This window comes from Culex quinquefasciatus, chromosome 2 (assembly GCF_015732765.1).
Source record: "Culex quinquefasciatus strain JHB chromosome 2, VPISU_Cqui_1.0_pri_paternal, whole genome shotgun sequence".
NCBI lineage: Eukaryota > Metazoa > Arthropoda > Insecta > Diptera > Culicidae > Culex > Culex quinquefasciatus.
Window position 1 is genome coordinate 93,476,594 of NC_051862.1, and position 18,139 is coordinate 93,494,732.

Sequence of the window (18,139 nt, forward strand, 5' to 3'; positions counted from 1 at the left end):
CTGAAACTGAACTGAAACTGAACTGAAACTGAACTGAAACTGAACTGAAACTGAACTGAAACTGAACTGAAACTGAACTGAAACTGAACTGAAACTGAACTGAAACTGAACTGAAACTGAACTGAAACTGAACTGAAACTGAACTGAAACTGAACTGAAACTGAACTGAAACTGAACTGAAACTGAACTGAAACTGAACTGAAACTGAACTGAAACTGAACTGAAACTGAACTGAAACTGAACTGAAACTGAACTGAAACTGAACTGAAACTGAACTGAAACTGAACTGAAACTGAACTTTTTTTTTTTTTTTATTTTTTTTATTATTATTATAGAGACTTTACACCATTGTGCATTCATCTCTTCAAGGTGGATAGTGAAAGAGGAAAGATTACAGAGTTTAAAATCACTTCAATAATTATTACCATGCCTTTTTTCTAACGATTTCTGTCTATGTTTCAAATATTTAGCGGAATATTTAAAGAGTGAATTATCAAGTTCTTCAAGTTTATCTTCGTCCTCTTCTTCCAGGGATTTAGAAGTTATCTCACAACACTTTTTCTTATAATATTTTGCTTTTATGACATCTTCATCTTCTTCATCTGTTTCTTCTGCAGCCATCTCTCTTTGTTTTTTTGATAGTTCGTCTTCCGCGTCCAAATATGCCTGTAAGCGCTTTCGGCGGCGGGTGTGCTTAGAAAGCACGGTCTCGAATCCATCGTTGTCTTCTTCGTCAATTTTACTTGTTTCCATTGCATTTTGTTCTGGTTTACTGTTGTTGCTTTTACTGCTGCTGCTGCTTGGCTCGGGTTCAATCGGTTGTGTACTGCTTTTTTGGTTCAACTTTTTACTCGAATCAGCACATTTTTTGTTCTTTGCTTTGAGTTTGCAAAGCGATGTTTTGCCTATAATCGTCACTGCTGCAGCAGCATTGTTTATAGTGATTGATTTCGGCGTTGGCTGTTTCAGCAACATCCGCAGGGTCCGAACTCCATTTGGGATCCCTGGGAAGAAGTTAATCCAGCGGTCGTTGGTGATGGTCAAAACTTCGCCGTATTTACTCATCACTTTGACTACGTCATCATTGCTTATGCCTAGAGGTAGGTCAAGCACACGAACTTCCGTAGCGTTATTGTCCAGGTAAATCGGGATTTTGCAACCCTGATATACCAGAGGTTTGTCGATGATGGACGAGGCCATTGCTGAGTCGGCGAACTGCAACACGGCTATTTTTCTTCTATTGCATAATTGCAATGCTCGCAAGTTTTCTTGGTTTACTTGAAGGTCTGCGAGAATTTTTTTTACAAGCTTTGGGCTTGGTTGGTTTTGGAGTTGACAAAAATCCAGAACCACACTGTTTTTGTCTACGGTGCACATTTTAAAAAAGCGGCGACGCGCACACAAACTGCGGACTGGCGTTGAGAATGCGACTTGTAAGGTCGGCGGTTACTTTGCAACTGAAGAAACTGAACTGAAACTGAACTGAAACTGAACTGAAACTGAACTGAAACTGAACTGAAACTGAACTGAAACTGAACTGAAACTGAACTGAAACTGAACTGAAACTGAACTGAAACTGAACTGAAACTGAACTGAAACTGAACTGAAACTGAACTGAAACTGAACTGAAACTGAACTGAAACTGAACTGAAACTGAACTGAAACTGAACTGAAACTGAACTGAAACTGAACTGAAACTGAACTGAAACTGAACTGAAACTGAACTGAAACTGAACTGAAACTGAACTGAAACTGAACTGAAACTGAACTGAAACTGAACTGAAACTGAACTGAAACTGAACTGAAACTGAACTGAAACTGAACTGAAACTGAACTGAAACTGAACTGAAACTGAACTGAAACTGAACTGAAACTGAACTGAAACTGAACTGAAACTGAACTGAAACTGAACTGAAACTGAACTGAAACTGAACTGAAACTGAACTGAAACTGAACTGAAACTGAACAGAACGGAAATCAACTGAATCACCGTAAGGCACACGTAAACTATAACCCAAACTTAAAAAAAGCTCATTACACCCCCGATGAGGGAGCAAACACCGGCCGGAAGTTTGAGGATGCACTTGACCGTTCTAATGAATTTCGCAAACAATCGCTGCTACTGAGCACCCCCTCGGTAAAAACGGAAATAATCTGCGCTCCGGGCCACCATCCGTTTCGCCGTGATCTGAGCAAACACAACTATTGCCAGTGGCGCGGTGCATCCGGTTTTCCCCAGGACAAGCCACTTAATCACGCTCAACTGAAAGTCCCACGTTGTGTTGCTCTTTGCTTGTCGACTTGTCGGAGTGGTCGATGTTAGAACAAAATTCAAGGGCAAAACCACAACCTGCATCAACCAACTAATACTTCTCCTTCGTCTTTGTCGTAAAACAAGGATTCTACTAACGATACAACGATGACGTGTTGAAACAAGGTGCAACCGGGGGTTTTTGATTGAAAATGTTTACGGAAAACATTTCTCTAGAATCCGAGCACACACCCGAGTTGCGGTTTTTGGGAGAAACGACGAAAACATGTTCAGCATGATGTTACAGATTTAGAGGTGTATAAGTTGTGTTGGTATTATGCGAATGATGAAACCACTCGACAATCTTCCCGAACATGCTACTATACCTGGTTTAAGTCGGGTAGCATTTGAAGAGACTCCAAATCCGGCCAAGTTCGTCAGTTTTCCAAAACTTCAATTGAACATGAGCTTTTCATGTAAAATTGTAATATCTCGTGATGATTACAAGCTACACCCTTGAGCAATTCCAGCTCAAATCAGGAATTTTCTGGTACTTTTGTACCCGACCCTCTCCGATTTCAATGAAACTTTTTAGACATGTTATCCTACGCTTATGTAAGCCATTTTTCTGTATATGAAGCCAATTGTCCCCATAAATGACATTTGAGAATGGCGTAAGTTATTTTTGTTTTTTATAATTTAAAAGTTACTGTATCTCGAAGCCGTTGCATCATATCAAAAAGTGGTCAAAGACAAACTTGTAGGAAACGAGCTTTCTAAAAAACAAACACTGAAAGAAAAATACACACCATTTCTATGAGATTTTTTAATTTTTTTGTTTTAAAGTTAAATTGATGTCTCGATTTTTTTTCGTTCAAAATTTTTGAGGAATAGCCTAAGATGTTACAAAAAGACTCACGAAAAATGCAGGATGTATGTCTCTCCTAAAAAAATACAAAAATCATTTACTATAATTGTTTTTTGAAAAGTGGTCTAAATGTCAAAATTTTTAAAAACCAAAGTGGGAATCGATTTTTCAGACAATTTCACATAAAAGTCTTGATACCACCATTCTTCTATGTCCAATCCTTGTTGAGATACAGCGGTTTTAAAAATAAAAATGTTGAAAAAATAGTTTTTTTGGTGATTTTTGGCAATTTCAATACGACAGACTTAATTTACCGGAAAGCTCGTCCAATTTGCCATAAGTTTGCCTATTACAGTGATTGAATTGGATGTATGGGCATACAGATATAAGCTTAATTACATTGCTCAAAATTGAAAATAGATTTTTTTTTCAGTGTGGTAGAAACCTGTGTAGCAACCCTCAGTTAATCAGAATATAAATTTAGATTTTTAGTTCGACCAACAGGGAAGAAGTACATTGGTCTTTACAATCAGACGAAGTGCAACATCTTCAGATGCACTCATTAACACATGTTGACACGAGTCAAGTGTCATATTTCTAGGAGCACGTAGGTTAAGACATATATAAACACAGTAGGAGGATGGAAGGAAAAGCACAAAGCGAAAACAGAAAGGTCATGAACTGTGCCAGGATCCCTGCTGAGAAATTTCGAGCAGAAAGATTTCAAGATCAACGCGGTGTAGTCAAAACGCACGTGGCTGAGCTACTCCCGTAGAGAAGCATGGTAAACATATTGCGCATGCGTCTTGACTAAAAACGCTTCGGAGTATAAAAGCCTAAGTTAGATTTAGAATCAGGGTAGTTGAAATTAGGAGAGAGTTGAGAGTGGTAGTTGAAATAAGGAGAGAGTTGAGAGAGGTAGTTGAAATTAGGAGGTAGTTGAAATTAGGAGAGAGTTGAGAGTGGTAGTTGAAATAAGGAGAGAGTTGAGAGAGGTAGTTGAAATTAGGAGGTACAGTGGACTCTCTGGCTGTCGATCTTCTCGATATCAATATTGCTCCAGCTGTCAATAAAATTTTCAGTCCCTTCAAGAAGATTGCTTTGATTTTCCGTTCTATAATTTGATAACTCCCTCTCTCAACGGTCCCTTCAATATCGACAACGAGAGAGTCCACTGTAGTTGAAATTAGGAGAGAGTTGAGAGTGGTAGTTGAAATTAGGAGGGAGTTGAAATTAGGAGAGAGTTGCAGTTGGGAGTTGGAGTTGATTATTTCGGTGTAAGTGCTACGATGCACAGATCCAACCAAAATGCCACGGGGCATATCTTAGAAGCATAGTGAAAACGTTAAAATAAGATTAAGAAAAATCTTAGAATATATATTTTGGAGTGAAAATGGTGTCGTTCTGTGCTAAAGGAATAAAAATGAAAGAAATCCCACTGATATTAGAGACTAAGCTTACACATGTGGTGACAGCGTAAAAGTTTCAATTTGAAACAGGAACGTTATTTTCGGACAAGTGAAAAAACCAGTGTCGAACCGCTAGCCAATGCCAAAGGAAACTTTTAGTGACGAGTGAAGATGGCAGTTCAAACGCCAGCCATGATGATTGAAAAAATGTGTCAAACCGCCAGCCAAAACCATGGAAAGCAACTGAAGTTTTGTGACCAGTGAAGCTTAAAAATAACGATCATCGAAAATTTTTTATCGAACCGCCAGCCAAGGAAATGGGTACATTTTGTGAAGAGTGAAGTTAACAGGCCAAAGCCATGATTATTGAAAAAAAATTGTGTTGAAACGCCAGCCACAGCAATGGAGAACATCCCAGCCAAAAAGCCAGCCAAGAGAAATGGGTTCTGGAAACTAATTGTAATGCGAGAACATGACAGTTACGATCATGGAAATATTATGGTAAGTTCAATTAAATTTTATTCTTTTGAGTGAATTAGTGCAGTTGTATGTAAGACATCATATTCTTAAATCCAATATTTTTTTTTAAAACTTTGAAAAAATTAAAAACAGTCGTGCATCAATTTAAACTTTGGAAAATTAAATATTTTTTTTCATAAATACGTCATGATTTTATTTGCGTTTTTGTTAAAACTATCAGATTAAAAAAACATTGTTTTTTTAGTTTTATAAAATAAATTAATCTTGCGATTATTAAAAGATTTAAAAATGAAAATATTTGACATATTTAGCCAATGTATCATGAAAACGCCAGGCAGAATGTTGTTAAAAAGGAGGAAAAGGTGTGATTTTGCTATGAAAATTTCATAATAAGGAATTCTTGTTTGAACCCAGAAAGCTAAAACATTAAAATAAAAGAAAAAAACTGAATAACATTTACTTTTAAAAAATTAATATGATTTTCAAGATAAGAGAATGAAACTGGCAGTAAGCGTTATTTAAATTTGACGACTTTTTGTCAGACAAGTAATTAAAAAAAATCTAATATTTTTGAACTGAAGTACGATTGATGTAGATAAATAAATTCAGGAGTCCAGAACTGAACTAACAATCCAATCCATCGTTAATCTAACAATTCAAGTTAATCTAACAATTCAAGTTAGAGGAGTACACAAAGTGGCAGGCTTTGTTTTTAAATTTGGATGACACAACTCGATTTATCCAGTATTTTTCTATAAATAATCAAACAAATTTAAAATCAGAAAAAGATCGATAAGATTTGCACCCCCACGAGGAGCATTCACAAACTTGAATTATTGATCACAATAAGAATGAACTATTCAATAGAAACAATAATTAATCGCAACATGAGTAAATGATATTATTTTTGCATTGTTTTATTACTTTTAATATAAACATGTGTATTAGCAACCAAAAATGATTAATTTTTCATTCCACACTTTGGAATACGGGCTGAAACGACAATTGAAATTTAAAGTTTTGATAGTGGAGAACTGTCGATGAAAATTATAATATAGGGATGGTGTGGAAATAACTATAGAGTTACTAGCACTTTAAAGCACGATCAAGGGGAATACATATCGAAGAAATGGTGAATATACCAAATTATATGAAATGCTGAGAAAGCTCATGAATAAAAAAGTGTACCAAAAAGAGTCACAAAAACAAATTATGAAGAAGGAGAAATTAAGTATAATTTTCGTGTGTTTTTATAACTGTCATTCCTTTTATGAATATGGAATCTCATTCTTAAAGTGGGTTATTTTATATTGTTGATTTTTTCGTATGCAACAAATAAATTTGAGTCGACAGTGTGTTTATTATTGCAACTTTATTAACAATTTGTAGCTTTCAGAGAAAATTATTAATTATCACTAAAAAAAAACGTCTCGAGAGCTGAAGAAGAAATAACAAAACAAAATGGATTTTTTTAAATAAGCATAAGCAAACTAAATACAAATCGTAAAAGCATTATCAAGGAAAAGATGGAAAATCGTTAGAGACGTAAAATACGAAGAACAAACTAGACAATTATTCATTGTTTAGTGAAAATTACAAAAGAAACTTATAAAAAAATTAGTGAAATTTACCTAAGAGACTTATAACTCTCGAACAAATCATTTACTCACTGATCAAAGTTGTTTTAATATTCTGTATTACAACAAGGGAAAATATTCATGGAACAAAATCGAATTTTATCGAGGCAGTGTCAGTAATCTGAATTAGGTTTGAAAAATCATGTTTATCAAATATTATCGGAACAAAAAAAATTAAGTAAAAACATTTTTACAAATTGTACTGGTATCGTTACCAAGTTCAATCAACAGTGGAGTTTATGGAACGGATTTTTTTTTTTTCTAAAATTAGAAATATGGATAGTGAACAAGAAGATAGTAGAGTAGCGTCAACAATATTACATAAAGTTTTAAAAGGTCCATATTATCACACAAATTATCAAGGATTCAGATTTGAAACAATCATTCAAGCAGAAGACAATTATCTAAATGGAACACTTTCAAATATCTTAGATGGTGCAACGATAGGGGAAGCCTGTGTGCATAATGTATCACATTTTGCATTTTTATATTTGCTTGTTGGCAAATTAAATATTTGTGTAGAAGACATAATGCAAGACAAAGGGACGATGAATTAATGTTTGGTATTAAGAGAGGAAGAAGAATAAGAAGAAGAAGAATGAGGAATTATTCTATAAATTATATACCTTTAAGAATGGAACATCATAATTGGTAAATTTAGTAGATTCGGTATACAGAAAAAAAAAAAACAAATATCAAAATTTAAAATTAATTTTTAATGACGTCGACAACTTTTCAAAATGAAATTTGTTTTAAGATAACGACATACAAATGTTAAACAATTATTAAACTTTAAAACAAAACATTGAAAATTAATGATGGGATGAGGAGTAATTACCCGCAATGTATGAGAGTGTGATATGTGTATGGGTCGAGATAAATGTAATGCTTAATGGAATTCTCTAACAGTTGTGTCAAGTTTTCTACTTTTAGAATTTTAGGACCAGCGGCAACCAACCTATTTTTACCTGGGAAAGGAAAGGGGAAGGTAATTTCGCAGACGAAATTTATTCACTACGCACCCTATCGATTGAAAAAAAAGATGATTAATGGAAATGAGAAATAAAAGTTTACAAAAAGACAAATTTTATCGAAGAATGAAGTTGAAGATTTTCAATTGAGTAAGTGGAGTAAGTATCTAATATTTTGAAAAACTTTTTAGCCAAGGCCAGTGAAGATTTGGGATTATTAGTGTAAAAAAATGCATCGAATCGAAAGAGTAAAACAAAAACAATGACCAGTAGATGAAGGATAAGCTTAGGGAATTATAATCATATGATATTTTTCTATACAATTTCAACTTTATACACCAATTTCAAATTGTTTAAGTGATAGTCACTTAGGAAATTATTCAAAAAAATCTGTAACACGACACTACACAAATATGTAAAATCTCACCTACACGAACACATATCATCAAACGTTAACATTCGGATACAGCGTCAGCAGCAACATCAACCAGAACATTAAGAACAGCACATTTGGCATCAACAAATTATTGGAACAGTTATGCATTCATAAATTGCAGAAAATTGAGACAGGAGATGAGTTGAAAAAAAATGGTGGAACATAACAATGATGGAGTGAAATATATGATACAAGGCAAAGAATGATTATGATCTAAACTATATAACATGGAATAGTTTCGGTTTGTTCAATCAGAAGCAGAAACTTCTCAACCGGAAAAATTATATCAGAGACTGACAATTAAGGCAAGAGATCCATATACAATTCTCGGATCTAATGGAAAGGAAGAAGTATGGCGAAATGATGAAACATGATCTGTACACTACACTCAGATCTTATGAAATGGAATGAAAAGTTTCGATTGAAGTCTACGAAAATTTTATTGACTGCAGAAAACTAAGAAGGACTGACGCAGATCTCTATGCATTAAGAAAAAGCATCAAGGAAAGGACAAGAAGGAAAATGTATCAAATAATGTTTGGCAGAATTGATCCACTATAGTAAAATCAACAAAGTCAAATGTCTCAATCTATGTGGTTTATTGAATGTTTTCAAGTTTCAAACCAAAAGTCAAGTGGAGAACAACATCGACGAATTATCTAGCCAGCTATCTTATCAATTATATCAACGCAGAGGAGGCAACAAAACGTGAACAACAATTATATTTAGTACTCAGATATTCAAAAACATATTTTTCAAAATCAATACTTATCAAGAACCAGCGTTAGGCTTACAGTAGATGATTATCTTAGCAGACAAACATCTAGCTGGGTAGTGTAAGGGTATGTAGCAACCCTCAGTTAATCAGAATATAAATTTAGATTTTTAGTTCGACCAACAGGGAAGAAGTACATTGGTCTTTACAATCAGACGAAGTGCAACATCTTCAGATGCACTCATTAACACATGTTGACACGAGTCAAGTGTCATATTTCTAGGAGCACGTAGGTTAAGACATATATAAACACAGTAGGAGGATGGAAGGAAAAGCACAAAGCGAAAACAGAAAGGAACTGTGAACTGTGCCAGGATCCCTGCTGAGAAATTTCGAGCAGAAAGATTTCAAGATCAACGCGGTGTAGTCAAAACGCACGTGGCTGAGCTACTCCCGTAGAGAAGCATGGTAAACATATTGCGCATGCGTCTTGACTAAAAACGCTTCGGAGTATAAAAGCCTAAGTTAGATTTAGAATCAGGGTAGTTGAAATTAGGAGAGAGTTGAGAGTGGTAGTTGAAATAAGGAGAGAGTTGAGAGAGGTAGTTGAAATTAGGAGGTAGTTGAAATTAGGAGAGAGTTGAGAGTGGTAGTTGAAATAAGGAGAGAGTTGAGAGAGGTAGTTGAAATTAGGAGGTAGTTGAAATTAGGAGAGAGTTGAGAGTGGTAGTTGAAATTAGGAGGGAGTTGAAATTAGGAGAGAGTTGCAGTTGGGAGTTGGAGTTGATTATTTCGGTGTAAGTGCTACGATGCACAGATCCAACCAAAATGCCACGGGGCATATCTTAGAAGCATAGTGAAAACGTTAAAATAAGATTAAGAAAAATCTTAGAATATATATTTTGGAGTGAAAATGGTGTCGTTCTGTGCTAAAGGAATAAAAATGAAAGAAATCCCACTGATATTAGAGACTAAGCTTACACACCTGTATAGTAAATAAGCTTACGTTAATATTAAAACGAGTCAAATTAAAAAGCTGTCAAAGGCAAACTTATTGAAAATTGAACGAGCTTTCCGGTAAAAATATTTTTGCGACTGAAAAATTTAGTCTGTCATATAGAAATCGTCAAAAACCACACAAAAACTATTTTTCCAACATTTTAATTATTAAACCACTGTATCTCAAGAAGGATTGGACATAGCATGATGGTCAATATCGATACTTTTATGTAAGATTGTCTGAAAAATCGATTCCCACTATCGGTTTTGAAATTTTTTGACGTTTGACCACTTTTCAAAAAAAAAAATTTAGTAAAAGATTTCTGTATTTCTTAGGAGAGACATTGTACCATCTTAGGCTATTTCCTCAAACACTTTGAACGAAAAATTGTTTTAGGAATTTTATGGAAATGGCGTGTTTTTTTCATTCAGTGTTTTTTTTAAGCCCGTCCAATTTCCTACAAGTTTGTCTTTGACCACTTTTGATACGATGGAATTTAATGTATTTTTTTCGAATTGTCTACTCTACAACTTTGTAGAAGTTAGTTATAAAAAATGGAAAGTTTAAAAAAATATGTTTTTTTTTCTGCACAGAAAAAAATCAATTCCCGTAATCGTGAATTAAGTTCACGAATGTGAGATCCACGAAGGAATTTATTCATGAGTATGGTGCATTTGCACCATAAACGTGAATATATTCCTTCGTGGTTCTCATAATCGTGAACTGACTTCACGGTTTCGAGAATTGATTTTTTTCTGTGTGAGTACACCATTAAATCAAGCGTTCAATTTTGTATAAAAGTCCTTTTGACACCAAATTTCTAAATCATCTCCATTTCATGCTACAAATTATTGAAAACCACGTTTTTTCCGTATACGTACCGTACCGCCCCTCCGTCACGCGATATCGAAAAATTAGCATCGGATTTGTGATCAGAGACCAAAATTAACCCTAAAGACATAGTTTCACTTAATTCGAAGAGGGTTCGGGGCAACTACTGTGTGGGTTGGCCCAGATTTGAAGTTTTGAAGATTTAGGATTTGAAGATTTGAAGATTTGAAGATTTGAAGATTTGAAGATTTGAAGATTTGAAGATTTGAAGATTTGAAGATTTGAAGATTTGAAGATTTGAAGATTTGAAGATTTGAAGATTTGAAGATTTGAAGATTTGAAGATTTGAAGATTTGAAGATTTGAAGATTTGAAGATTTGAAGATTTGAAGATTTGAAGATTTGAAGATTTGAAGATTTGAAGATTTGAAGATTTGAAGATTTGAAGATTTGAAGATTTGAAGATTTGAAGATTTGAAGATTTGAAGATTTGAAGATTTGAAGATTTGAAGATTTGAAGATTTGAAGATTTGAAGATTTGAAGATTTGAAGATTTGAAGATTTGAAGATTTGAAGATTTGAAGATTTGAAGATTTGAAGATTTGAAGATTTGAAGATTTGAAGATTTGAAGATTTGAAGATTTGAAGATTTGAAGATTTGAAGATTTGAAGATTTGAAGATTTGAAGATTTGAAGATTTGAAGATTTGAAGATTTGAAGATTTGAAGATTTGAAGATTTGAAGATTTGAAGATTTGAAGATTTTAAGATTTTAAGGTTTGAAGATTTGAAGATTTTAAGGTTTGAAGATTTTTCACTCCACAAATCTTTTTTTTCGATTGTGTATTGAAAATCTGCTAGTTTTGCAATTTGAAGTATCTTTAACATTTTATGGGTTTGGCTTCGAATCATTACTTTCATAAAAGCCGCGACAACGTCAACCATATTAACTGAAGCTTAATTTACTCCTCTCGTCGTCATTTCCAGCCCCAACTCGCAGGATGATTACAACCACTTTTGGCACGTGCTCCGGATAGTTGGCTTCTGTTTGTCGTTCGCGAATAGCTGCGCCAATCCGGTCGCTCTCTACTGTGTCAGCGGGGCCTTCCGGAAGCATTTCAACAGGTGAGTGTGTTTGTGGGTGACTTTATTAAAACTGTTGGTAAAGTTATGTAAGCGAACATAGTTTGTGAGTTTTAGCTTAATTGCATTTTGAATTGGTACTTGTCTGGCGGTTATGTAACGTAAGGAAATATTTAGTAAGATTATGTTTAGTTAGATATACTTTTTGAATAAGCTGGAGGTAAAACAATTCGATTGTTCATTTTACTTGCAGATATTTGCTCTGTGAAGGATCGTCCAGTGCGAGGAGGCGCCGGGGGGACCACATGGGCCACCGGGACACATCCATGACGAGCACCATGTCCAGGCGGTACCCCAGCAAACGGATCGGAACGCAGTCGATGCGAGTGTAAGTATGCCAACCAACCAACCAACCAAACAGCATACCATCTGGCGAACAGTACAAATCCAATGGTTCGACCAGAAATGCTTTTTTGGCAAAATTTAAAAAAAAATGTTCTTTTCGTTCGTTACCTTTGTTAGACCTTGGTAGAAATTGTATTAATTCAACTTAAATTATAATTCGCAAAAAAATCAATGCATCGAAAAATGCCAAACCATCGGGGTTTCACTGTAGCATATGTTATATTTGCATACATGCTGGTATAAAGTTAAATACATCCGTTACCAAGGCGAGTACATAAATGCACATACTCACACATTTTGTGCCGGATACTGATGAAACAATTATCTTATTGGTCACATCATATCCGGGCGGATGAACAGTGACTTTGTTAAGGGTTGGGAAATATGAGCCCTCGTTAGTACAGATATCTGGTGCTAATAACAACAGCAAAAAAGGTGGTGATCAACGAGGGCAACTGTGTTGCAGCAGAAATATGCATAACCCTAATTAAATTTGCTTAATGCATTGGCGGTTTGCGCTCTATCGAATTACGCATAACTGGTGTTTACCAACGATAATGAGTTATTTTTATCAAATCGGATGCAATTCTATAAGTGCGTTTCAAACAAAATTTGGAGTGTTATTTATAAGCAGCAGGGAATTTTGGAAATCGAGAATTTCCATATCCAAAAAATATCAATGCCATCAAAGGATTGTTGGAAATTCTTCAGCCTTTTTTACTCCTCGGGCCAGAAAAATATGCTCCCACAATTTCGATGAATGGTATTGTCCCACCTACCTTTGCACTTTGATTCGGAAATGGATAAGGTCGAAAAATCTTCTCGGTATTAATTTCCTTAAAATACTCATCCTAGAACTGACTCGCCCTAAACAATGCTTCCACCCAATTACACCTGCCAGGAAAAGATCACGACATATCATCTTCTTTTTCTTCTTCTCTCCACCCCCTGTCAACCTTCCAGGAACATCCAAGAGACAACAATCATTATGCTCCCGAACGGGAACACCAACGGGAACCACCTGACCGCGCCCCACCTGGACCACCGGGACGGCATCTGCCCGTCATAATACAAGCCCATCTTCACCGACGAAATTATGCAGAATCTGGTGCTGTGCGGTGACCTTCGGCACGTTTAAGTGTCCCCAATCACCCGCCCAATGACCAAGCTAGAGCGAGATAAAGAGAACGAGAGTGCGAGTATGAGTGTGAGTGTTTGTTTGTGTTTTGTCAAGAATCGTCAAAGAACCGGAAAATTCTGACCATTCTGCAGTTGGACGGGACTGCATTGCATTCTGCGAAACTTATGGTGAAAGATTTATATCTGAAATGAGAAACCAGGTCCAGCGCTATTGTCCCAGAACAATGGAAAGCCGGTCGGTCGGTCGGTGAAGATGGCCAATGAAAGCATCCGCAGATTTCTCTTCAGAACAGGTGAGCTATTCTCTGGAAAACGAAATGATTTTTTAAATTCCAATTTGAAATTAGTTACGGTCTACTTTTCATCGATAAAAATCTGGGGGTGAGAATGGGTCATATAAATTTCAGCATTTTTGTAAGACCCAATCTCACCCCCCGGCTTAATGTCACCGCTGATGACGGTACTGAAAAGTACTTTCAGCAATTCCGTCGTAAAAATTCAAAATTAGCAAAACTAGCAAAACATCATGGTTTTGTGTTGTTTTATTTCAGGTGACTTGCCATCTAATCTAATCTAATCTGGCAGGTGACTTGCCATAAACATTGAAATGCAATTTTGCCAACTTGAAACATTAATTAACAAAAGTTCTACAGTCCAAACTCGATTATCCGAAGGCCTTGGGAAAATTTCACTTCGAATAATCGAAACATCGGATAATCGAATCACGAAAAAAATTCTATGTCTAATTTTTGATTGTCGATTGTACAAAAAAATAATTTTAAATTTTATAAAATCATTACATTTATACCTTCTACTTCAAAACTTCGGTTAAATGGTTTAAACTTAAAAAAATGGAAGTTTTTCATAGATGATGATATTAACGATGAAAAATCAAAGTGTCTCATTGTTACCGAAGAACTTAAACAGAACACAATGAGGCAGTCCTGGATTCTGGGTATATTCTAAAATTTGGTCAAATCTAATGAAAAGACGAAAGAAATTTGTAGAAATATGAGTTTTGGTGTTAATGCCAACTTGCGAGCGAAAATGTAATTTTTCTCCTTAATTTACTGAACGGAAACTTTTTCTGATGTAAAAGTACATAAAATTCGACTAAATTTCCATCAATCGACGCAGTAGAATGTCCTCTTGAAGATCCTGTCATTGAATTTGTAAAAAAAAACTTATTCTTCAAAAATACAAAAAAAAATGTCTACTGAAAAAAGTAAAAAGTGCCCCTAGTAAATTAACGAAATCTGATCGATTTGAGTTGTTGCAGTGTCAACAACAAGTACCTTAAGCAAGTTTGTGACAATTTTGAACTTCTGAAAACTTTTTCTGGTGAGTTTATATGAAAAATTGGTTTAAATTTTTTTTTTTTAGTAAAAACTTATCAAATCTTAAGTTTATGAACAAATATTTTTATAAAAAAAAAATCTTTTATGTTGTAAGAGCCTCTGTTTAACAAGTTTCGACAATACTTGTTCAAAAATACATTGTTTATTTTTTTTATTTACAGTTTTCAACAAAAAATCTATATCGGAACAAAGTCGTAAAACAATCCGGATTGCCCCGGCACCGGTTTGACCCCCGGGGGAATTTTGTGGTGGTCAGATAGAGGTAAAAAAACTCGACATTTTGTTATTTGGAGCATCCAATTCGTTCACTACAGCCCGATTACGAGTTCCTAGTCGAAGATTAGTTATTTTAACTATTCCCAAGCAAACATTCTCAGGCATTTATGAAACAGAAATTCACAGCACGAAAAGTTAAAATCGTGGCTTCGTGCTTATCTCAGTTGTCAGTCGTTCCAATCAGTGAATTCAGATTCGCTGATTTTAGTGCAGTAACGAATCCGCTCTTTATTCATCACTGTTGAGTTGTTCATGCTAGAAGCAATCATTTAAACCAGGGGTGCTCAAAGTTTTTGGAGGCCGGGCCAAATTTGAAGCTCAAATGAGCTTGCGGGCCAAATTAACAAAAAAAAAGGTTGTTAAAAAATAAATTACGTTATTTTAATGTAAAAGATTACATTTCTGTTATTTAAAAAAAAATCTTTTCAAAATAATAGAAACCAAAAAATAACGGGTTTCTATCAGTATTGTTGATTTTGTTGTTTCTGGTATTTGAAAAAAAAAGTTTTTAGCTGAATGTACTTGTGTTTTCAATAAAAATAAAGTTTTGTTTTTATATTTCGAAAATGATGGTGACATTACATGATGAACAATTCATCTATAAGTGGGGCTAATGAAAAATCGTTGAGATCCAGAATTTCAACATTTCAATGAAAAAAAACTTTTAGAAAAATGTTTAAGCTCCCGTATAGTTAACCTGCAATTATTATTTTCAAAAAAAGCGAAACAATTTTTTTTTATTTCATCGAAAATTCACTAAAATTCAAATTATTTTAAATGCAAAGGAATGCATATTTAATTAATTTCAGCTGAATGCACTTAAATTTCATCTTTTTAAGTTTTTTGAAAATATATTTTTGCTCCTGGTTTTTCGAGCCAATTTTTTAATAATGGTGAAATTAAATAATGGTGGGTAGATCGACGAAAGCTTTGTAAAATATTTGCTGCAAACTTGATCCTCCGATTTCCACATTTTGTCTGCCTGAATCAGTTGATAGTCAATCAGATTCGTTATCTAACTGTAATGAGTTCGAATCCCTAAGGAAGTGCAATGTAAATTTGAGGGTCAGTTCATAAAAGGGTCAATAAGACTTGCAAATTAATAAAGAAAACTTTTATTTTTGCATCTATTACAAAATTCTACCTAAGTCAAACTTGAACGTTTTTTTTTTTATATTTCTAAAAATGTTTGATGAAAGTTTTGACGATATTTACTAGTTTCACTCACATTGAAACGTGTGAAATTGTTTTAATTATAAAATATTTTGAACAAATTATTTGTATCCTAAAGTGGGGATCAAAATATTGATAAATCATATGTTTCTTTTTATTAACAAAAAAAATAAAAAAGATTAGCATATAAAAGCTTAAAATAAACCATAATTTTGAAAAAGTATAAAATCACTTTACAAGTGGTCAACGGGCCATTTTACATGATCATTCAAAATGGGTTCGCGGGCCACAAAATATTACCTCGCGGGCTACGTTTGGCCCGCGGGCCATACTTTGGGCACCCCTGATTTAAACTATTAAAAAGGCTAAAAACTATCCTAAATTTTCTTGAAATTGGAGGAAATTTCTGGTTTGCGTTTTGCGATTAATTCAAAAGTCGGTGTAAGATTTAACAGTTTCAGCTTATTTTAATTAAAAAAGAAGACTTATTTTACTTTAACAAAAAAGTTATATCCCAAAACATTTGCAAATTAAATATTTTAATTTGATTGAAAAAATATTTTTATTCTAATATTTCTGTCTTAAAAAATTAAAATAAAAACCCGAGATTTTGTATTATTATTGGACTTTTAAAATCATACCACAAACAAGTCAAGCAGAAAAAAATTACTCAAAAATGTATTTTTTGTGAAAAAATAGTCTGAGTGTTTTCCCACTTGAAATTTCATGGTATCGATTCTTCCGATTTCGGCTGATAAAAAAGATTAATTTATGAATTTTGGGGTACCTCAGCATAGTAATGAAAATCCATGTATGAATGTATGAATTTTATGAAACTATATACTTCTTCGAATTGTTTTCATGTGATATTTTGCAGTTTGGGTTATAAGGTTTTACAATTACAATTTTAATTTGCACCATTTTTGATTTTTTGTTCACGTGGACAAGTATCCGTATTTCGGTACAGATGTCATATTTACACCTAAAAAATAATATAAAAACCAAATCAAAAATAAGAATTCTCATTTAAGTAATTTGTTTAACAAAACTAAAACCATAAAATCAAATTGCGTTTTTCCAGACTCCTGCACAGATTCAGCACTCGAGGATGACTTCCGTCAGCAAAAAGGCACCTGAAAGCCGGAGACAAAAAGGCCCACCCCACCTCCATCACAAGCAGGCTAATTGTTCGTGCACCTGGGCGTGTAATCTCACACAGTACCAAACCAAACCAAAGGACACCAAGGACGACGAGGACTCTATTTTTTTCAAGAACCATAACGCAATTCCTCTTAACCGGAAAAGGCACTACCCCAGATAAGAGAAAAATAATTGGGTCTAATTACGATTTTTTGCCTGCGCCGGCCGGTGGTCATACCTTGGTAGAGTTGAACGGTTCGGGCAAACAGTTTAGAAGTAAAACGAAAATGAGCTGTCATGAAAAACCAACAGAAGCAACATCATTAGTGTGACAAGGAAAACAGTGGGGTGCTTTTCATGTAAAACAGTCAGAAGCTGCTGCCCTTTTCGATCTTGATTCGGCGTGGTCTTGGTGATGAGGACGTCGCGAGGGATTTGAAATGAAAATAAATTTCCGGAGCTCCTGGAAGGTTGGCGTTTGCACCCCGGTGACCGCAGCCAAAGGTTAGCGTCTGATTTGCGCATCTTGGAATTTCAGAAATAAATTTTGAATTGTTTGGTTGCGCTAGACATCTTGATTTGTGGTTTCGTTTATTTACAAAAGTGCGTCAGTTTTTATTCAAAAATTTAAAGCATAACTTACAAAAAAAATGAAGAATACTAATTTTAAAAACCAAACATAAATTTATACTTTTTTTCAAAAATGAAGATCTTCGCAAATAATTATATTTAATTTTGAAAAATTCTACTTTTAAACCAGGACTGACAAGGTTTTTTTAGAAGTTGTCATCACACAGTAAAGGCCAAAGAAAATAAAAGCAACAAGCAAAAGTATTTTTTCATGAATTGTACGTTTAAAAAATATATATTATAAACAGTGTTTAAAAAAGTGAGTCACTTCTGCAAGGATTTTAAGTATTACAAATCGTGCAATTTGTAAGCTTAACTCAAGAAACTCGATTCCATTA

General features: G+C 34.4%; 1 protein-coding gene and 2 long non-coding RNA genes across 3 annotated transcripts in view; all 3 read left to right on the forward strand.

Moving 5' to 3' along the window:
• Window positions 1-17,710, forward strand: part of LOC6051423 (neuropeptide CCHamide-1 receptor) — a 44,107-nt gene extending 26,397 nt beyond the window's left edge. Inside the window, exons 6-9 of the mRNA XM_038255433.1 lie at window positions 11,584-11,721; window positions 11,933-12,067; window positions 13,048-13,517; window positions 17,113-17,710. Of these exons, the coding sequence (XP_038111361.1) occupies window positions 11,584-11,721; window positions 11,933-12,067; window positions 13,048-13,153 (379 nt within the window). The 3' untranslated portion in view covers window positions 13,154-13,517; window positions 17,113-17,710. The remainder of the gene's footprint in view (window positions 1-11,583; window positions 11,722-11,932; window positions 12,068-13,047; window positions 13,518-17,112) is intronic.
• Window positions 3,926-4,513, forward strand: LOC119767258. Its single transcript, XR_005277422.1, has 2 exons — window positions 3,926-4,007; window positions 4,343-4,513. It is a non-coding gene; the product is annotated as an uncharacterized LOC119767258 (long non-coding RNA).
• LOC119767257 lies at window positions 9,258-9,681 on the forward strand. Its single transcript, XR_005277421.1, has 2 exons — window positions 9,258-9,309; window positions 9,464-9,681. It is a non-coding gene; the product is annotated as an uncharacterized LOC119767257 (long non-coding RNA).
• Window positions 17,711-18,139: the final 429 nt, after the last annotated feature.